The sequence below is a fragment of the Macaca thibetana genome, chromosome 1, assembly GCF_024542745.1.
Source record: "Macaca thibetana thibetana isolate TM-01 chromosome 1, ASM2454274v1, whole genome shotgun sequence".
Taxonomy (NCBI): Eukaryota; Metazoa; Chordata; class Mammalia; order Primates; family Cercopithecidae; genus Macaca; species Macaca thibetana.
Genome location: NC_065578.1, coordinates 34,509,968 through 34,532,574, shown reverse-complemented (window position 1 = coordinate 34,532,574; position 22,607 = coordinate 34,509,968). Strand labels below are relative to the sequence as shown.

General features: G+C 40.4%; 1 protein-coding gene across 5 annotated transcripts in view; it reads left to right on the top strand.

Annotated features, from left to right (window-relative positions):
• KIAA0319L (KIAA0319 like) overlaps positions 1-22,607 on the top strand; it is a 128,141-nt gene that overhangs the window by 40,448 nt on the left and 65,086 nt on the right. For 4 of the 5 annotated variants that reach the window (XM_050797777.1, XM_050797769.1, XM_050797787.1 and 1 more), the window contains exon 3: positions 13,272-13,795. The exons of the other annotated variant lie outside the window; for it this stretch is intronic. In XM_050797777.1, coding sequence (XP_050653734.1) covers positions 13,272-13,795 — 524 coding nt within the window. The remainder of the gene's footprint in view (positions 1-13,271; positions 13,796-22,607) is intronic. 5 annotated transcript variants of the gene reach the window in all.

Sequence of the window (22,607 nt, the reverse complement as noted above, 5' to 3'; positions counted from 1 at the left end):
TAGGGTGAGATCAGTCTGTGAGGTTGGATTATCTTTTTTCCCAGCTCTTAGAACAGATTCATCCATGATTGCCGTTTTCCCAGATAGCTAGGGCAAAGGAATGGAGAATATCAGTACTGGAGAAGTTGAAGTGATGGACTCTAGAATTGGCGCTGCATAAGGACAGATATGAAGATGAATCTGAAACATATCTTCTCTTTCTTTTCCTGAATAATCTTATCTATGCTCATAGTTTTAGTTTCCTATGGGAAGAAAGAGAGAGCAAAGTTCTTCTTTAAAAGAACTTTGAAAAGATATCTTTTCACTGGTCTGGTTTGAGCACATAGATCCTGGTCTGGAGACTGATAAGAGATGAGTCTGGAGACAGAGGTCAGGCCATGCTACACAGAATTTTGAAGGCCACTGTGTGAGGTTCAGGAAGGTCTCCTAAGCACCGTATAATCAAGGTCTGTTCTGTTAAGTGGTTTTACTTTTATTTCTTGTAACAGGAAGATAAAGAATTAGGGTGTTTTAATTGTTACTGAAAGGCAGCAGGGAAGCAGCCTGGGCTGGAAATGTGGATCCACATTTGAGAGCAGTGGAAGTTTATATAGAATTAGAAGCCATCATATGGTTGAAGTTATATAGGGGGGAAAAAAAAACTATAGTTCACTGTGCTGAATCACTTTTATTTTTTAAAAACAGATATAGCTTACAATCACTTTTAATTCTTAGCATGTTCTTTCTAAGCCTCTGGGCCTTTGTTTGAGTATTCTAGTTTCTACCTCCTACCTGTATTGATTTATTTTCCTCTCAAAATTTCACGTTCCCAAGGACACGAGATTTGCCTGGTTTATACCTGTCTATCTGTTAAATGGAGATAATTTTAGGGCATTCAGATGGGCTATACCAAATATGCCACATAATTCATTTTAAGTAAGAAATAGCCCCATAACTCATCATCCTCTGACATTAGTCAAACTGTAAGGAGAATTTGAGCAAGCAAGCCTTTTTTTTTTTTTTTTTTTTTTTTTTTTTTTTTGCTCTGTCACCCGGGCTGGAGTGCAATGGCATGATCATGGTTCACTGCAACCTCTGCCTCCTGGGTTCAAGCAATTCTCCTGCCTCAGCCTCCCGAGTAGCTGGGATTACAGGTGCCCACCACCATGCCCGGCTAATTTTTGTGTTTTTAGTAGAGACAAGGTTTCACCATGTTGGCCAGGCTGGTCTCAAACTCCTACCCTCAAGTAATCTGCCCACCTCGGCCTCCCAAAATGCTGGGATTACAGGCGTGAGCCACTGCCCGGCCAATTTTTTAACTTTTATTTTAGGTTCGGGGCACATCTGAAGGTTTGTTATATAAGTAAACTCATGTCACAGGGGTTTGTTATACAGATTATTTCATCACCTAGGTATTAAGCCTAGTACCCAATAGTTATTTTTTCCTGCTCCTCTCCCTGCTCTCACCCTCTACCCTCAAGTAGATTCCAGAGTCTGTTATTCCCTACTTTGTGTTCTTGAGTTCTCATCATTTAGCTCCCACTTATAAGTGAGAACATGGAGTATTTGGTTTTCTGTTCCTGCGTAGTTTGCTAAAGATAATAGCCTCCAGGTCTATCCGTGTTCCTGCAAAAGATATAATCTCTTTTTTTTTATGGCTGCATAGTATTCCATGTTGCATTTGTACCACATTTTCTTTATCCAATCTGTCATTGATGAACATTTAGGTTGATTCCACATCTTTGCTATTGTGAATAGTGCTGTAATGAACATTCACATGCATGTGTCTTATGGTAGAACGATTTCTGTTCCTTTGGGTGTGTACCCAGTAATAGGATTGTTGAGCTGATGGTAGTTCTGCTTTTAGTTCTTTGAGGAATTGCATACTGCTTTCCACAATGGTTGAACTAATTTATACTCCCACCAGTGTATAAATGTTCCTTTTCTCCGCAATCTTGCCAGCATCTGTTATTTTTTGGCTTTTTGATAATAGCCATTCTGACTGGTGTGAGATAGTATCTCACTGTGGTTTTGATTTGCATTTCTCTAATGATCAGTGATATTGAACGTTTTAAAATATTCTTGTTGGTTGCCTTTATGTCTTCTTTTGAAAAGTGTGTGTTCATGTCCTTTGCCCACTTTTTATTGAGGTGGTTTTTTTCTTGTAAATTTGTTTAAGTTCCTTATAAATGCTGGATATTAGACTTTTGTTAGATGCATAGTTTGCAAATATTTTCTCCCATTCTGTAGATTGTTTCTTTACTCTGTTGATAGTTTCTTTTGCTGTGCAGAAGCTCTTAAGTTTAATTAGATCCCATTTCTCAATTTTGGCTTTTGTCGTGATTGCTTTTGGTGTCTTTGTCATGAAATCTTTGTTTCTATGTTCCTAGGGCGGTATTGCCTAGGTTGTCATTGTCTTCCAGGGTTTTTATAGTTTTGGGTTTTACATTTAGGTCTTTAATCCATCTTGATTTGATTTTTGCATATGGTATAAGGAAGGGGTCCAGCTTTAATCTTTTGCATATGGCTAGCCAGTTGTCCTAGCACCATTTATTGAGTAAGCTGTCTTTTCCTTATTGCTTGTTTTTGTCAGCTTTGTCAAAACTTAGATGTTCGTAGGTGTGTGGCTTTGTTTCTGGCTTTGTTTCTGGCCTCTCTATTTTGTTCCATTGGTCTATGTGCCAATTTTTGTACCATTACCATGCTGTTTTGGTTGCTGTAGCCCTGTAGTATAGTTAGAAGTCGGGTAACCTGGTGCCACCAGCACTGGTCTTTTGGCTTAGCATTGTCTGGGCTATTTGGGCTCTTTTTTGGTTCCATAATGAATTTTAAAATAGTTTTTTTTTTCTAGTTCTGTGAAGAATGTCATTGATAGTTTGATAGGAATGGCATTGAGTCTGTAAATTGATTTGGCTAGTATGACCATTTTAATGATATTGATTCTTCCTGTTCATGAGCATGGCATGTTTTTACATTTATTTGTGTCTTCTTTGATTTTTTTCAGCAGTGTTTTATAATTTTCATTGTAGAGATCTTTCTCCTCTCTCTCTGGAATACATGTATTCCTAGGTATTTTATTCTTTTTGTGGCAATTGCAAATGGGATTGCCTTCCTGATTTGGCTCTTGGCTTGGGTGTTGTTGGTGTGTAGGAATGCTAGTGATTTTTGTACACTGATTTTGTCTCCTGAAACTTTGCTGAAGTTGTTTATCAGTTGAAGGAGCTTTTGGGCCAAGACTATGGGGTTTTCTAGATATAGAATCATGTTGAATGCAAACAGGAATAGTTGGACTTCCTCTCCTCCTATTTGGATGCCCTTTCTTTCTCTTGCCTGATTGCTATGGCTAGGATTTCTAATACTGTGTTGAATAAGATTGGTAAAAGAGGGAATCCTGGTCTTGTGCTGGTTTTCAAAGGGAATACTTCCAGCTTTTGCCCATTCAGTATGATGTTTGTTGGTTGTGGGTTTGTCATAAATGGTTCTTATTACTTTGAGTTATGTTCCTTCCATATCTAGTTTATTGAGAGTTTTTAACATGAAGGGATGCTGAATTTTATAGAAAGCCTTTTCTGTACCTATTGAGATAATCATGTGGTTTTTGTCTTTAGTTCTTTTTATGTGATGAATCACATTTATTGATTTGTGTATGTTGACCCAAACTTGCTTCCTGGGGATGAAGCCCACTTGATTCTTGATTGTGGTGGAATAGCTTTTTGATGTGCTGCTGGATTCAGTTTGCAAGTATTTTGTTGAGGATTTTTGCATTGATATTCACCAAGGATATTGGCCTGAGGTTTTCTTTCTTAGTTGTGTCTTTGCCCAGTTTTGGTATCAGGATGATGCTGGCCTCATAGATTGAGCTGGGGAGAAGTTCCTCCTCTTCAATTTTTTGGAATAGTTTTAGTAGGAAGGTACCAGCTCTTCTTTGTACGTCTCGTAGAATTCAGCTGTGAATCCATCTGGTCTTGGGCTTTTTTTGGTTGGTAGGCTATTTATTACTGATTCAGTTTTAGAGCTCATTATTGGTCTGTTCAGCGAATCAGTTTCTTCTTGGTTCAATCTTGGGAGGGTGTATGTGTCCAGGAATTTATCCATCTCTTCCAGGTTTTCTAGTTTGTATGCATAGAAGTGTTCATAGTAGCTTCTGATGGTTATTTTTATTTCTGTGGGGTCAGTGACAACATCCTCTTCATCATTTCTAATTGTGTTTATTTGGATATCCTCTCTTTTTCTTCTTTATTAGTTAGTGGCCTATCTTATTAAATTTTTCAAAAAACCAACTCCTGGATTTGTTGATCTTTTGAATGTTTTTTTTGTGTCTTGGTTTCCTTCAATTCAGCTCCAATTTTGGTTATTTCTTGTCTTCTACTAGGTTTGGGTTTGATTTGTTCTTGCTTCTCTTCAGTTGTGATGTTAGGTTATTAATTTGAGATCTTTCTAACCTTTTGATGTGGGTATTTAGTGCTATGAACTTCCCTTTTAACACTGCCTTAGCTGTGTCCCAAAGATTCTGGTATGTTGTATCTTTGTTCTCATTAGTTTCAAATAACTTCTTGATTTCTGCCTTAATTTCATTATTTACCCAAAAGTCATTCAGGAGCATGTTGTTTAATTTTCATGTAATTGCATGGTTTTGAGTGATTTTCTTAGTTTTGACTTCTGTTTTCATTGTGTTGTGGTCTAAGAGTGTTTTCATTGTGTTGTGGTCTAAGAGGGTGTTTGGTATAATTTTGGTTCTTTCCTTTTTTTTTTTTTTTTTTTGGAGACGGAGTTTCACTCTTTTTGCCCAGGCTGGAGTGCAATGGCACAATCTCGGCTCACTGCAACCTCTGCCTCCCAGGTTCAAGGAATTCTCCTGTCTCAGCCTCCCGAGTAGCTGGGATTACAGGTGTGTGCCACCATGCCTGGCTAATTTTGTATTTTTAATAGAGACAGGGTTTCACCATGTTGGCCAGGCTGGCCTCGAACTCCTGACCTCAGGTGATCTGCCCTCCTCGGCCTCCCAAAGTGTTGGGATTACAGGTGTGAGCCACCACGCCTGGCCTTAATTTTGGTTCTTTTGCATTTGCTGAGGATTATTTTATATCCAATTATGTGGTCAATTTTAGAGTATGCCATTTGTCTATGAGAGGAATGTATATTCTCTTGTTTTTGGTTGAAGAGTTCTGTAGAGGTCTGTTGGATCCCTTTGATCCAATGTTGAGGTCAGGTCCTGAATATCTTTATTAATTTTCTGCCTCAATGATCTGTCTAATACTATCAGTGGAGTGTTTACTTCTTCCACTATTATTGTGTGGGAGTCTACGTTTCTTTGTAGGTTGCTAAGAACTTGCTCTATGAATCTGGGTGCTCCTGTGTTGGGTCCATAGATATTTAGGTTGGTTAGGTTTTCTTGTTGAATTGAACCCTTTACCATTTTGTAATCCCTTTCTTTGTCTTTTTTGATCTTTGTTGGTTTAAAATATCTGTTTTGTCTGAAATTAGGATTGCAACTCCTACTTTTTTTGGTTTTCCATTTGCTTGGTAGACTTTCCTCCATCCCTTTATTTTGAGCCAATGAGTGTCATGTGTCCCTCATCCTTATCGGTAAGAAGAGAGAAAACAGAATGCCACTGGGTCTTGCGATCTCAGCTCACTGCAAGCTCCACCTCTCGGGTTCACGCTGTTCTCCTGCCTCAGCCTCCCAAGTAGCTGGGACTACAGGCGCCCGCCACCACGCCTGGCTAATTTTTTGTATTTTTTTAGTAGAGACGGGGTTTCACCTTGTTAGCCAGGATGGTCTTGATCTCCTGACCTTGTGATCCGCCCGTCTTGGCCTCCCGAAGTGCTGGGATTACAGGCTTGAGCCACCGCGCCCGGCCTGTAAGTGTTTTTTATCCCTAGCATCGATCATACTTTCTAACACAGTAAATGTCTGTTGATTTCGTATATGTTTACTTTCATCTCTTGCCCATTTATAGACATTTTGGTTGTTAACCCGACTATGTGTGCACTTTTATATTTAGCTTTTTACTCTTAGGGTTACATTGTAAACAATTTTCCATCTTGCTACCTGGTCTTTATAATGATCTTTTAATGATAGTTGTTAAGTTGCTATGCCATAATTCACCTAACCATTACCCCAGGAAGAACTAATAGAATAGAATATACAAAGGTAAATGGCCTGCCTTGTTAATGAATTCTCAACTACAGGAGGTAATTTAAAAGACTGGAAAATACTTTGAATTGTTTTAGAGGGGATTTTAGCTCCAGATGGGAAATGAACTAAATATATTTTAAAAATCTTTCTTTCCCTGAAATTTGGGAATTCTCCTATGTTTTGTGGCCTCTGTAAGTGAATGTGAACCTTGTGTGTTTGAGTATATAAATTTCAAAATGTTAAAGACATCACTCTCACAAATATAAAGGAAATGTTTGTCCGAGATTTAACTCATGAATGAGGGAATCAGTGGGCAATAAAACTGCTTTTGAGAAACACAAATTTATGTTGTCAGTCAGGAAAAGAATGATGAAATAAGTTTGTAAATTAGATGTGAAATATTAATATCTTACAGAGCACTGAAACTAAGACATTGGAAGTTATGTATATTATTTTTGTTTTGTTTTATTTTTTTGAGACAGGATCTTACTGTCTCCCAGGCTGGAGTGTGATGGCATCATCATAGCTTAATGCAGCCAGTATCTCCCAAGCTCAAGCAATCCTATTGCCTCAGCCTCCTGAGTAGCTGGGACTGCAAGTGCACACCGCCACACCTGGCTGATTTTTTAAGTTTTTGGTAAAGACGAGGTCTTGCTATGTTGCCCAGGCTGGTCTCAAACTTCTGAGCTCAAACAATTCTCCTGTCTCAGCTTTCCAAAGTGTATGGGAGTGAGCCATCATGTGCATCCAGAGGTTATATTTTATACAGGACAGAAAAATATATATATATGTATATGATATATATATATAAATCAAAATCATTTATAACATCAATATTCTATACATTAACATCTAAATTTAGGCTCTACTCAGTAGTAAATAGTGAATCAAACAAAGGTACATTCTCTTAGACTAGAGGTTGGCAAGCTTTTTCTTAAAGGGCCAGATAGTAAATATTTTAGGCTTTGTGGGCTGTAAGTTGTATTACAACTACTTAACTCTGCCATGGTAGAGCAAAGGCAACTATAGATAACACATACATAAATGAGTTCCAATAAAAAATTTATTTACAAAAACAGGCAGCAGTCTAAATTGGTCCCTGGTCTATATGCCCCCTGGTTTATTGAATCTGTAGTAATATCCCTTCTTTCATTCTTTTTTTTTTTTTGAGATGGAGTCTCATCCTGTTACCCAGGCTGGAGTACAGTGGTGTGATCTCGGCTTACTGCAACCTCCACCTCCTGGGTTCAAGCGATTCTCCTGCCTCAGCCTCCCAAGTAGCTGGAATTACAGGCACACACCACCATGCCCAGTTAATTTTTGTATTTTTAGTAGAGGTGGGGTTTCACCATATTGGCCAGGCTCGTCTTGAACTCCTGACCTCAAGTGATCTGCCTGCCTTGGCCTCCCAAAGGCTGGGATGACAGGCATGAGCCACTGCACCTGGCCCCTTCTTTCATTCTTGATTCTGGTAACTTGACCGCTCCTTTTTTTTTCCTGTGGTCAGTCGGACTAGAGCTTTATCAGCTTTACTGATCTTTTGAACAACCAGATTTTTGTTTCATTGATTTTTCTCTATTGTTTTTCGTTTGATTACTCTTATCTTTATCATTTCTTTCCTTTACTTACTTTGGGGTTTACTTTACTCTTTTTTTTCCCAGATTTTATGATGGAAGCAAAGATCATTGAATTTTTTTTTTTTTTTTGGTCAAAGTTTGTCTTTTATTTTTCCAGATCTTTTTATTTTATTTTATTTATTTTTTCGAGACAGAGTCTTGCTCTATTGCCCAGGCTGGAGTGCAGTGGCATGATCTTGGCTCACTGCAACCTCCCCCTCCCGTTTCCAGCAATTCTCCTGCCTCAACCTCCTGAGTAGCTGGGATTACAGATGTGCACCACCACACCTGGCTACTTTTTGTATTTTTGGTAGAGACGGAGTTTTACCATGTTGGACAGGCTGGTCTTGAACTCCTAACCTCAAGTGATCCATCCACCTCAGCCTCCCAAAGTGCTGGGATTACAGGCATGAGCCACCACACCTAGCTTAGATCTTTTTGAATCCAGGTAATATATGTAGACAAACAAAAATAGCTTCATTGTTAAAAATATAAATAAGAACATAATATATAGATTTTCTGCAACTTGTGTTTTTCACTTAAGTCATCAAGGGGGATATTTCTATGACTATATAAAATTCTATGCCATTTCTTTCAAATGGTACATAGTATTCTATAGTAACTATTTCCATATTGACAGACATTTAGATTCTTCAGCTATTTCACTAATAGAAACCATATTATGGTGAACATTCTTACAAGTGAGAAGGTTTCTAGATAGAGGTGCACTTATTAAATATCTCCTCTTTGATGTCAGAAGAAATAAACTACTTTTGCATGTTTACCACACTAACTACATTTCATGACTCATTCTTTTTAAAATTTTTAATTTTTATCTTTTATAGAGATGGGGTCTCACTGTGTTGCCCAGTCTGGGCTTGAACTCCTGGGCTCAAGTAGTCCTCCCACCTCATCTTACCAAAGTCCTGGTATTGTAGGCATGAGCCACCATGCCTGGCTTGATTACTTTGTTATAAATTTTCTTATGTTGTTTAAGGGCTGAACTTTGGGAAAAAGCTTCCCACATTCCTTACATTCATAAGATGGATTTTCTGATTTTCAGCAAGGCCTTGGCTGTACCTGAAAGCTTTCCCATATTTCTTATAGTGAAAGGTTTTTTGTTTTTTTGTTGTTTTCCCCCCAGTATGAATTCCTTGATGTGCAGTAAGAGTTGAGCTCTTTGTAAAGGCTTTCCTACAGTCATTGTCCTGATAGGGTTTATTTCCACTATGAGTTTTCTGATGCCCAGCAAAGGAGATTTGCCCAGCACATCTTTCTATACCTGAGAAATATTTCACATTTAATATGGTGATAGAGTTTCTCTCCTGTGTGAAATCTTTGATGACTAATAAGAGTCAAACTGTTACTAAAGGCTTTTCTGTATTTATTACACCAATGTACTTTTTCACAAAGATGGTTTTTCTGCTGCTCCAACACAGTTGAGTTATCTCTGAAAGCTTTCCCACATTCCTTACATTTAAAAGGCTTTTCTCAGCCAGGCGTGGTGACTCACACCTGTAATCCCAACACTTTGGGAAGCGAAGGTCCGGGGATTGCTTGAGCCTAGGAGTTCAAGAGCAGCCTGGGCAACACAGGGAGACCCCATCTCTGACAAAAAGTTAAAAAAATTAGCTAGACATGGTGATGCTCACCTGTAGTCCTAGCATCTTGGGAGGCTGAGGCAGGAGGATCGCTTGAGCCCGAAGGTCAAGGCTGCACTGAGCTGTGATGTGCCACTGCACTCCAGCCTGGGCAATAGAACGGGACCCTGTCTCTAAATAAATAAATGTGTGTTTCTAAAAGGCTTATCTCTACTGTGTTTTCTCTCCTGATGAGTAAGGACTGCCTTCTGAACAAAGTTTCCCACAGTCATGTTTGTAGAGTTCCTGACTGTATGAATTCTCTGATGACTTGAAAGGACAGTTTTGGCTACGCATGGTGGCTCATGCCTTGCTCTGCAGTGACAGAGACTCCCTCTCAAAAAAAAAAAAAAAAAAAAAAAAAAAAAAGCCGGGCGCGGTGGCTCACGCCTGTAATCCCAGCACTTTGGGAGGCCGAGGCAGGCAGATCACAAGATCAGGAGATCGAGACCATCCTGGCTAACACGGTGAAACCCCGTCTCTACTAAAAATACAAAAAATTAGCCTGGCGTGGTGGTGCGTGCCTGTAGTCCCAGCTACTCGGAGGCTGAGGCAGGAGAATGGCCTGAACCCAGGAGGCGGAGCTTGCAATGAGCCGAGATCGTGCCACTGCACTCCAGCCTGGGCGACAAAGCGAGACTCCGTCTCAAAAAAAAAAAAAGAAAGGACAGTTTTTTTCTGAAAGCTTTTTCACATTTATTGCATTTATGGTATTTCTCTCTAGAATAAATTCTCTGATGATTAGTAAATGTTGAGTGCTTGAGGAATTTGCCACATTCAATACATCTATAAAGTTGCTCGCCTATGTGAGTTTATGATGATTTGAAAGGGGTGATAGTGGGATAGTCTGCTCATAAAGACTATTCCACATTCTTTATATTTATGTGGTTTCTCACTAGTATGATTGCTCTGGTGGCTAAAAAGAGGAAGAGTTGTATTCAAATTGTACTTTCCCACATTCTTTGCATTTATAGCACTGCGTCTCTGTGGAGCCTCCTCCCTCTCAATCCAGGCCTCTTTCTATCATGATGCTTTTTGTTTGCTCTTGCAGAACGTCAGAGTATTTTGCTTTAGAGTTAAGATCTTTGTTTCAAACCAGTTCTCTGGGACTGCAGAGGTACCTGACGCAATTCTGACGCCTCCATCCAGGCTCTACTCCTTGCTGCAGTTGGATGATTAGTTTTGGTTTGAAAGAGAGAAGCCCACAGACATAAGATTCCCATAGTTTCCAGCATCACATGGCTGTACACATCCTGTTAAGTGTATTAGGGTATCCCCGTTCAACCTGGGTACAGGCCACAGCCACATCCCCAGATGTCAGTGGTCCCTGGATCTGGGCCATCTGTCTCCTGAACTGTCTCCCAGATAAAAGCAGAGAACCCTGTGTATGCTAATAGTTCTGGAGGCTAGAAATCCAAAATCAAGGTGTTAGAAGGGTTGATATCTTTGGAGACTGGAGGTAGAATTCCTTCCTTGCCTCCCCCTAGCTTCTAGTGGTCTCTGTCAATCCTTGGCTTTCCTTGGCTTGCAGCTGTATTACTCCAGTCTCTGCCTCTGTCATCACATGTCATTTTCTCCATGTGTCTCTCTAAATCATTGATTTTATAGACTTTTCTTCTATGAAATAAGCATTTAAAATTATGAATGTCCCTCTAGACATTGCTTTAACTGCATCTCACAAATTTTTATATATTGTGTTATTTTCATTCAGTTCAAAATATTTTCTAATTTCCCTTATGCAATTTCAACCTATACCTTGGTAAATCAGTGTTCAGCCAAAACTGAAGGTGACTACTGTTCAGATTTCTGGAGCTCTTTCACTGTGTAGCTTCCTCCTTTCTGGTACTTTGTTAAAACATTCTAGCTACCAGTCACCCTGAACTCTGTCCACCCAATTTAGCAGCTGTCCTATTATGCTTGCCTTCTCCTCACCTGTGCCACAGTCTGGAGCATGCCTCCAGCAGAAAGCCAAGGGATTCATAGAGCTCACCTGGTTTGTTTCCTTTCTCTCAGAGATCACAGGCCTGCACTGTATGTTGTCCAGTGTCTAAAAACAGTAGCTTTATATATTTTGTCTAGTTTTCTAGTTACTCATGGTGGGAAGGCAAGCCCCATAGCAATTCCTTCTTCAAGAGCAGAAGTGGAAGTTGCATTGCATTTTTAAAAATTAAATAATATATCAACTTACAAAAAAGTACAGATAGTTTTCATCTGTGTTGACCTCTTAAGTATGAGAAAATTATTATGAGAAGAATGAGGGAAAGTTGATATAAAGGTAAAAAATAGTAGTTACTGATCTAACAATTTGATTTCAACAAAGTCTATTCACTCAGTTAGCTATTACCAAGATTCTTACTATTGGTGCCTGTGTGGAAAGGTGAATAAAAATGAGGGGGTATTTCTGTATCTCTTGGTAGCTTAATTTTTTTTTTCGTGGTTGCTATTTCTTCATCTTTTTTAAAGGAAGTTCTGTTTTCTGTGGCCTTCTAAATTGCCTGGTCTGGTGGTAGGTTGGTGCCAGTGCTGGCTTCCATAGTGCTCCTGACTCAATAGTCTAGAAGCTTGCCTTTATCTTCCTTTTCTCTTTCAGTTGATTAGTTTCCACATTTAGTCTGTTGGATATTTAGTAAGTGTTCTGTGGGCGTCAGATTGGCTTTGGCTGATTGTCAGTTGCTTTCGTTAGAGCTCTTTTCAGTTGTGTGTACATGCAGACATGATTATCCATATCTTCAGTGTTTTGATTCTATTGCATATTTTTTCTGTGTAATTTTAACATATATTTTATGTTATAACCCCAGGCCCAGGACTAGGGTAAGGAGAGAGGTGCCCAGAGCGCAGAATTTAAAGAGACACTCACTATGAAGGTCCTGTGAGCCAACCCTGCACTGGAATGACTCTGAAAGTGAGCACCTCCTTAAATGTTGTGCCTGAGGCACCTCTCTTGCCTCACCCTGGCTCTGTTTCTATATATTCCTGACAATAACTGGTAATAGACACCTATAGAGCCAGTACTTTAAAATGAACTCACATAATCACTTTCATTTAGAACAAGTTTTGACTTCATCTAAGAAAACAGAGGTGAGATACTATTTCAGAAAAATCAATGCCATACCTGAAATAATTAAAACAGTCCAAAGTTTATCCATAAGCAGCATTAGCCAGAATTTTGGACTATATTATCTAGGTTACCCATAGCATGTCACTGTTGTGCTTATGTTCCATTATTTCTTATCATGACATGACTTGTCATTAGGAAGTTCTTTCTAGCAGAATTGCTCTCGTGTTTAAAATTTTTGGTAATCTTGACTACTACTCTGGCTGATACTATGATATGCAAAACCATTTGACTTTGGCAAATGATTGGTTAAAGAATGAATGTGCCTATAACCTGCATGAGGTTCAGAGTACTCAGTCTGTGTTGCTGGCAATTTGCTGGGGAAAATATTCCACTTGTTCAGCTGCCTGTTCTTCTGGTCCCACAGTTCTCACACTGTCCCTGAGAAATACCTTGGAGGTCAGTGGGAGATCATCAGGTATTGGGACTCTGCCCCTTTCCTCCCGACTTGCCACTTCCCTGCATATGCTTCCATCAGAATACCTCCTTTTTTTTTTTTTTCCTGTTTATGAACTGAAATTCTGTGTAAAGGGTCTCCATGGCAGGAACTCATTGAGAAAGAGAACCATTAATGAATGTGGAGCAGTATTTCTAGAACCTAAAATATCCGAAGACAAAAAACACTCTCTTTCACTTTCTTTGCTCCACTCACTAGATGGCTTTCTCACCCTCTTAAAAACTTGTCTTCGAAATAGCCTCAAATGTTAGTACTCAGGGCTCTTTATGGAGCACTAGTCTCTGTTTTTATTTCATCTGAAAATGTTTTCATTCTTTGTTTTTAGATGCCAGTGAGAGCAGGTGCCAGCAGGGGAAGACACAATTTGGAGTTGGCCTGAGATCTGGGGGAGAAAATCACCTCTGGCTTCTTGAAGGAACCCCCTCTCTCCAGTCATGTTGGGCTGCCTGCTGCCAGGACTCTGCCTGCCATGTCTTTTGGTGGCTAGAAGGGATGTGCATTCAGGCAGACTGCAGCAGGCCCCAGAGCTGCCGGGCTTTTAGGACACACTCCTCCAATTCCATGCTGGTGTTTTTAAAAAAATTCCACACTGCAGATGATTTGGGCTTTCTACCTGAAGATGATGTACCACATCTTCTGGGGCTAGGTTGGAACTGGGCATCTTGGAGGCACAGCCCACCCAGAGCTGCACTCAGACCTGCTGTATCTTCCAGTGACCAGCAGAGCTTAATCAGGAAGCTTCAGAAGAGAGGTAGTCCCAGTGAAGTAGTTACACCTATAGTGACACAGCATTCTAAAGTGAATGACTCCAGCGAATTAGGTGGTCTGACTACCAGTGGCTCTGCAGAGGTAAGCATGCTATGAATAAGGAGCAGAGAAATGGTTAAATCTGCTCTTATATTTGGTATACATGAACAATGAAGCTGATGCTTGCGGGCAGTACTCATAGGCTGAGGAGTGTATATATAAAGCTGCTTGGTGTCAGCTTCGTTGGTGCTGCCCAGATGTACGAAGGGTAATTTGACCCTAGAGATGTTCATTCTATGTAGGTCTGACCATTGTTTTGGTAAATGCAGAAAGCTGCTCATTATCTAGTCTAAGCTGGTTCTTGGCTACAGGTAAGTATAGTTGTGTGGCTGTTAGTATCCAGCAACCATTCTGCAGTGTTTTCTGCCAGATTGCAAAACAGTTGATTGATGTGGTTACAGTCAAGTTCTCCTCCTCCATCTCTCGGCTGTAAACACATTCTTTATGAGGTAGTATTTATTCCAGTCAGAATTAACCATGCCTGGTACCACAGATGAAGATCTGACCTGCTGGGCTGTGGAGCAGGATGTGGCCATTAGCCAAGAGGTCTCTGAAGTGAATTCTCACCAAGCTGTATATGCCAAGGGAGCTACCACCAGTAGAGTTTATTCTGTTTATTATGTTTCTTCATTGTTGATCTCCTTGAGAAAATGATTAAAAGGAATGACTCATTCTCTGCTCAGTCTTCCTTGATTGCTGTGACTTATTTTCGTATTTGTTTTGTCCTAGTTGTCTCTATCAAGTTGAAGCCAGAGTGGGCTACCACATGCCAGGCACTCTGTGTACTAATTGTTGCACTGTGTCATTTTGTTTAATTTTCATAGCAATATTTCCAAGTAGGTATTATTAGCCCTGTTTACCTGGTGAGAAAACTGAGGCCCAGAGAGGTTAAACAATTTGCCAGTGATCATGCATCATAGCTAGAATTGGAACCCAGATTTAATAATAAGAAAAAAACTTTTTAGTGAAATATTATAGAACAATCCTAGATTTAATATGCCCATAAACATTTATGGATACCTACTGTCAATGTCAGGTACTTTTCTAAGCCTTAGAGATACAAAGGTGAATAAGAATGGTTCATGCCCTCAGGGAGTTTATAATCTAGTGGAGACTGATACATGAAGATAGGTATTACAGTGGTGTGTAATTATTCCTTTAACATACTTATGTACACAATACAGTAAGAACACAAAGAAGTGATTCACTTGAGCAGGCAAGTGGTGTGTATGTGCAGGTAAGACTTCTTAGAGATTTTTAACATTTCTGGAAGGATGTGTAGGATTGTACTGGGGCGGGGTTAATGATGGTAAAAATCCATTCTGGACAGAGCCACAGTGTCTGTAAAGGCTCAGTCATAGTCATTGTGCATTTACTTGCAAGGTACTATACTAAGCTGGGTACTCAGGATATTACAATAAATAAGATGAATATGATTTCTGCCATAACAAGGCTTATACTCTGGCAAGGAATATTACATTTCTAATAATTAAATAATTATAAGCTTGATACGGGTAACGAGAGGGTAAATACAGAGTGCTGTGAAAGCATCCAACAGGCACCTAAAACAACTAAGGTGTCAGGATAGGCCACTTTAAAGAAGGAAAGTTCAAGCTGAGATTTGAAGTAGGAATTAGGAAAAGAAACAGGGAAAAAGAATATTTCAGGCAGAGGAAATAACAATTTCAAAATGTGTTGGGTGCCCTAGAGTATGGCAAGCTCAAGAAATTGAGAGAGACTGGCCTTGCTGGGCAAACGGAGAAAGAGAGCTGGTGGTGAAAGAGAAGTCTTGAGAGGTATGCAGAACCTTGAGGCCTTATTAAAATAATTGATTTTTATCTGAAGATCAGTGGGAAGTCATTAGGGAGTTTTAAGTAGGGAATGACATAATTGGATAGTGGCTATGTGGTGAATAGACTGGAAAGGGCGAGAATATACAGTTGACCCTTGAACAGTGTGGGGAACGGGATGCCAACCCCTTGTGCAGCTGAAAATTTGCATAAACTTCTGAATCCCCCAAAATGTAGCTACTGAAAGCCTACTGTTGACTGGAAGCCTTACCAACAAGATAAGCAATCGATTAGCACATATTGTGTATGTCATATGCATTATATACTGTATTCTTAAACTAGAGAAAAGAAAATGTTATTAAGAAAATCGGCTGGTTGCGGTGGCTCATGCCTGTAATCCCAGCACTTTGGGGGGCCAAGGCGGGCGGATCACGAGGTCAGGAGATCAAGACCATCCTGGCTAACACGGTGAAACCTCATCTTTACTAAAAATACAAAAAATTAGCTGGGCGTGGTGGCAGGCGCCTGTAGTCCCAGCTACTCGGGAGGCTGAGGCAGGAGAATGGCGTGAACCTGGGAGGTGGAGCTTGCAGTGAGCCGAGATTGAGCCACTGCACTCCAGCCTGGGCAACAGAGTGAGACTCTGTCTCAAAAAAAAGAAAAGAAAATCATAGGGGGCCGGCATGGCAGCTTATGCCTATAATGTCAGCATTGGGGTAGGCTGAGGCAGGTGTATCACTTGAGGTCAGGAGTTCAAGACTAGCCTGGCCAACATGGTGAAACCCCGTCTCTACTAAAATACAAAAATTAGCCAGGCGAGGTGGCACACACCTGTAATCCCAGCTACTTGGGAGGCTGAGGCATGAGAATTGCTTGAACCCAGGTGGTGGAGGTTGCAGTGAGCTGAGATTGCACCACTACACTCCAGACTGGGTGACAGAGCAAGACTCTGTCTCAAAAAAAAAAAAAGAAAGAAAGAAAAAGAAAATCCCAAGGGAAAATAGTATTCATTAAGTGGAAGTGGATCATCTTACAGGCATCCTTGTTGTCTTCACGTTGAGTAGGCTGAGGAAGAGGAGTAGTTGGTCTTACTGTCTCGGGTGGCAGATTCACAAGAAAATTCACACATAAGTGGACCTGCGCAGCTCAAGCCTGTATTGTTTAAGGGCCAACTGTATGTGGCCTAGTAAAATAGGAGGCTCTTCAGGCAAGAGAACCATTGTACTAAAAAGAGATTAAAGACAGGAAAAGGGATAAATAACGAATAATCCCTTAGAGCTGTAGTTCTCAAACTTTAGCATGCATCAGACTCACTTGGAGGCCTTGTTAAAAATAAATTGGTCTTTGTTTCTTGCTCTGAGGAGATGGAAATTAAAAAGATTGCTGGGCCCCAACTCCACAGTTTCTGACTCAGTAGGTCTGGAGTGTGTTCTGAGAATTTTCATTTCCAAAAAGTTCCTGGAGTGTGCCAATGCTGCTGCCCAGGGACCATGCTTTGAGAACCACTGCCTTATAGGGCAGGAGGGTTAGAATACTGAGCACAGAGTACAATATTAGTCTTAATCAGGATACCTCCTTCGCTGTGACAGAGAGAAAGGATTGGGTAGGACACAGCTAGGGTGGGTTTATATACTGAGTAGAAGGAAATTGTTGTAGTTCTCATCTCATTCCTGTTTATTCTTAAGTGTGATCATTTATGAAGAGTAGAAACAGAGGTAGGTGAGATTGGGGTGAGTGGGTCATCGACAGGAAAATCAGAGGTTTAGGGAGTGGGGTAAAGATCTAAAATAGCCATTGTGAAGGATAGAAGATGGCAAACTAGGTAAGGAAATAGAAAGATTGCTGGGTAGCCTTGAAGATGGAGACCATGCATTTATAACTGTGGTGCTGATCTTTACAGTTGTGTGATTCTCCTCAGTAGCTCTCAGGAGCTCTGTCAAGAAAAGCCTGATAATTTGATTCATTCAAGATAGGAACTTTGCTAGGTAGTTTGTACAGAAGGAAAATGAGGTATGGAAATTGAGGCTGTTGTAAAAAGAGTGGATGAGAGATAGTAGGACAAAGTATAGAAAGAGGCAAGGATAGGAAGGTGCTACAGAAGTAGACAAGTTTTGCATTTAGAGGTTACCATGATGGGAAGCACATGTAGGAGGAATGGGTAATTGTGAGTGCTGGAAGGATAGGAGGTGGTGGTCAGAGTATGTAATATTTGAATTTAAGATTTTAGAGGTGGAGAAGTTCTGATGGTGGAATCTAGGGTGAGCTGTCGAAGAGGGTTGCTGGGGTAGAGTGGAGAAGAAGCTTATTGGAGGCAAGGAGCTCAAAGAACCAAGCAAGCTCAAAGAACATGTTAAATGAGTTACCCCTGTGGACATTGAGGTAGTCTTTAATGATGATGATGGTGACCATGATGATGATGATGATGATAGCAGCATTAACTGTTGTTTACTGAGTGTTTACTGTATGCCAGGTACCATTCAGAACCCTTTACATGTATTAACTCTTAATCTATACAACAAATGCTGTGAATTACTATTACTGTTACTTTTTTTTTTTCTTTTTTTTTTTGAGACGGAGTCTCACTCTGTTGCCAGGCTGGAGTGCAGTGGCGTGATCTCTGCTCACTGCAACCTCTGCCTCCCGGGTTCAAGTGATTTTACTGCCTCAGCCTCCCGAGTAGCTGGTACCACAGGGGCGTGCCAGCACACCCAGCAATTTTTTTTGTATTTTTAGTAGAGATGGGTTTCACCATGTTGGCCAGGATGGTCTCGATCTCCTGACCTCGTGATCCTCCTGCCTCTGCCTCCCAACGTGCTGGGATTACAGGCATGAGCCACTGCGCCTGCCTGTTCCTGTTTTATAAATGAGGAAATTCAGGAAAAAAAAGTTAAGGAACATGACCAAGGCAACACAGCTAGGTATATGGTAGAACCAAGATTTGAATCTAGGCAGTCTGATTCTGTTTGGACTCAGTCCTTTTTTTTTTTTTTTTTTTTTGAGACAGTTTTGCTCTTATTGCCCAGGCTGGAGTGCAATGGCGCGATCTTGGCTCACTGCAACCTCTGCCTCCTGAGTTGAAGCGATTCTCCTGTCTCAGCCTCCTGAGTAGCTGGTACTACAGGCATGTGCCATCATGCCCAGATAATTTTTTGTATTTTTAGTATAGACAGGGTTTTTCCATGTTGGTCAGGCTGGTATTGAACTCCTGACCTCAGGTGATCTGCCTGCCTCGGCTTCGCAAAGTGCTGGGATTGCAAGCGTGAGCCACCACACCTGGCCTGTCATCTTAACTTTCTTACTGTTCAGGTAAGACTTGGGATGAGGAGGACTTTTGAAAGCCAGATGTCAAAGTCATTGGTAAAATAGGAAGAGTGACGAGTTAGTTGGGAGATTCTAGCTGCAATGAGAGTTGAAGTGGCAGCAAGATGGCAAAGGAGAAGAGGATTTTACAGGGAGGTAGAAGAATATTGGTTTGCAGAGGACATCGGGAAGGGGCAGCAAAGAAAATAGCTCCAGCATACTATAGGATAATTATGGCCAGTGAAATTAGAAATGGACCAGTAAAGTTAGAAATATGGTAGATTTAGATCTGACAGTCTCCTGGAGGATGATGAAAATTCAAACTTGGGTCTTACAGAATTCAGGTGTATGCTGGAAGGAAGATCCTGAGGATGTGTTGGCTATAGAGAGTTCTTTCTTCTAGTTTACCATCAGTGGGCAGTGGCAAGAAGTTGCTGCTAGTGAATAGGATTTCAAGACCTTTGTGGTCTAATATGGAGAGTGGGTAGACATGAGGGAAGGAATGTTGAATTTGAACTATGAACCCCAGGAGTGGGAGTGGGCTTTTGCTGCATGCAGTGTTGCATGGAGGTATTACAAAGTTTGGCATTACATATTGAGAACTGCAAGTATTGCTAAAAAAAAAAAAGAAAAGAAAAAAAAAAAAGAAAAATGTGGCAAAGTGAAATCTTCAGATCCAGATAAGTCATATTTGACCTATATCAGGCTTAGGAGCTAGCTTCTTACCCTGAGGGCCATGTATAGCTCTGGAAAGGTGGTAAGATTGCCTTGTGCATTTAGAATTGCCTTGGCATTTCTTTTCGGAGAGAACTTGGGAGTTCAAACTTCTGCTTAATGCACTAGGGAAGGGAAGAGAAAAGTATGCACTGCAGATCTCATTCTAATTAGGGATGACTGGCTAGCAGCACCAGTTTCTAGTTTGTGCTGTTTTCACTAAGGTAGGTCAAGCAGCTCTGCATTCAAAGTGGAGAGAAATTATATCATAAATTGCTTTTGTCTTGCCTGAAATGCCTGCAGAGCTGCAAAGGCATTTGGATTGTCAGTCTGCATTTTTCACTTTTTTGGAAACATACATATATTGAATCCAAAGGCAGATGTTGTGGACCTTTTGCAATTCCAAAAGTAGAAAGGAATGTCATCAATTTATTCCCCTTTCTCAGCTTAAAGAGGGACAAGCCTGTCCTGCTTAGTTTAGGTATTGCACCCTTTCTGCACCATGAACCTCTGAATTGTTTGCAGGAGGAGCACAGAGGCTTGTTGACTGGGTCCTGGAATGTGTACAGTATAAGCAGTCCAGCCAATTAATTGTGTACATTATAAGAACGTGTACAGTTTAAGCAGTTCTGACAATTAATTGCTGCCAATCCTGCTATGTGGCAGAGAAAAAAGTGCTTTATTTGAGTGCAGGAAATGAAAGTCCACTTAGGTATCCCTGCGTGTAAGGTTTGGCTTTAGGAAGACTGAAGTGTTCTCTCTAACAGCATCAGCTCCCTGTTTCCAGTCAATAATCACACACGGCATTTTGACCCTTAGCAAGCCAGTGGCTTTCTGTGAAACAAATAAATGACTTAGAGGATAAATGAGCCAACCACCCAGATAGCCATCTGCTGCCTTCTTTTACTGAGAACTCTTGTGCTGGCTCCATGTAAGGCCTGAGCTTACCTCTTATCAGAAGATAGAGTGTGGGGTGTGGGCAGCAACAGAGGGATAACCTTATGAAACTGATGACAGAAACCTAAGCAGTGCAGTTTCCCTTCATGTTTTGTTGTTGTTTTGGGTTTGTTTTTCAGGTTTTTTTTTTTTTTTTTTTTTTTTTACTTGTTTGTTTGTTTTTGTTGTGTTAGTTCTTGGACCACAACACCCTTTGCTTATTTTTTTTCCCTTCATGACTACCCATTTTCTCCTCTAATCTCCTAATAGTTCTGATTCTTTAATCTACTTATCTAGCTTTTGCTGTGTACAGTGAGTTTGAAATTGTGTTTATTGGCTACTTTGTAAGCTAATTTATTGTCTTAATTCATTCAGGCTGCTGTAACAGAATACCATAAACTGGGTGGTTTATAAACAACAGAAATTTATTTCTCACTGTTGCTTGGAGGCTGGGAAATCCCAACTGAAGGTGCTGGCCGATTTGGTGTCTAGTGAGGGGCCAGTCTGCATAGACACTGCATTCTAGCTATGTTCTCACATGGTGGAAGAGGAAGACAAACTCTCTCTGGTCCATTTTCTAAGAGCCCTAATCACATTCACAAGGGCTCCAACTTCATGACCTAATTACCTTCCAAAGGCCCTGCCTCCTAATACCATCACTAGGGGGGTTAGCTAGATTTCAACATACGAATTTTGGGAGAACACAAACATTCAGTCTGTAGCACTTACAAAGCAAGAGTTGGTGGGGATTTTGGTGTGGGTCCCTTAACAACTCCTTACTAACTGGCAGAACTTGACCATCTCTTGTTAACACCGCAGGTGTCATCCCTCTCTTTCCCATTTAGTGGATGGTCTTATTTTCTGTAAGGAGACTCTCAGAAGACTAACTTTTAATTAATTTCTATAAAGATAAACCCTGTCATATTCTCCAGTCTCAGCCTTAGTTGCTGAGAATTGGGATGTGGTGTGTCATTAGACCCCACTGGCTTTGCTACTGCAGGAAGACATTCCTTTCCATTGGTAGGATTTTTATTAGTGACAGTGGTGGGTTTTTATTTCAATATCATTGTGTCTCAAATCAAAATGTGTTGAAAGCTGAATTTTTATAAATTGTTATTTAATATTAAGTAGATACTAGGATAGCATGTGCCTTACCAAGGAGGACCCCTATATGGATTGTGATTATGTGACCAGGTAAGTGTGAACATCCTGTGTGTGGCCTTACAGACTCCTACTTAAAATGGAATAGATGGTGATGGAGAGTTTTGTTTTGTTATCTTTAATTATGACATTAATTGCTGGGCCTGGCTTACTTAATTTGGAGAGGGTGGCCTCAGAGTGGAGGCAAGGAGAAAGGAAGAAGGAAGAGGAGAAGAGAATTGGAGAGATGGAGAAAGAGAATATGAATCGAAACCTTTTATCATTATGAATAAGACTTCTTGAAGAAGAAACAGATGTATCCACCTGGGCAGTGATTATATGACATATGGTTTGTTCAGAATTGGTTTAGTTTTTATGATTTCTATCCAGTGCTAGAAAAAATTGCTCAAGGAAATTCCACCCAACCCTTTATTATCCCCTAAACATTTTTAGTATTACTTCATAGTTTCTTTTTTTATTTTATTTTATTTTTTAAAGATGGAGTTTCGCTCTTATTGCCCAGGCTGGAGTGCAGTGGTGCAATCTCGGCTCACTGCAACCTCTGCCTCCTGGGTTCCAGTGATTCTCCTGCCTCAGCCTCCCGAGTAGCTGGGACTACAGGCACCCGCCATCATACCCAGCTAATTTTTTGTATTTTTGTAGATACAGGGTTTCATCATGTTGGCCAGGCTGGTCTTGAACTCCTGACCACAGGTGATCCACCCGCCTTGGCCTCCCAAAGTGCTTGGATTACAGGCGTGAGCCACCACGCCCAGCCTACTTCATAGTTTCTCAAATAAAATAATTTGTTCCATATCTGCTGTTTCTGTTTCCTTAAAAATACAGTACATAATTTTAAAAAAATGATAAACAGGCTTTTTCTTTAAAACAAATTATTTTAATAAATGAAAATCTGTCTGCCTAACTTTAAAATAGTCACACTGTTCTTCTACTTCTGGGAATCTGTCTAAAGC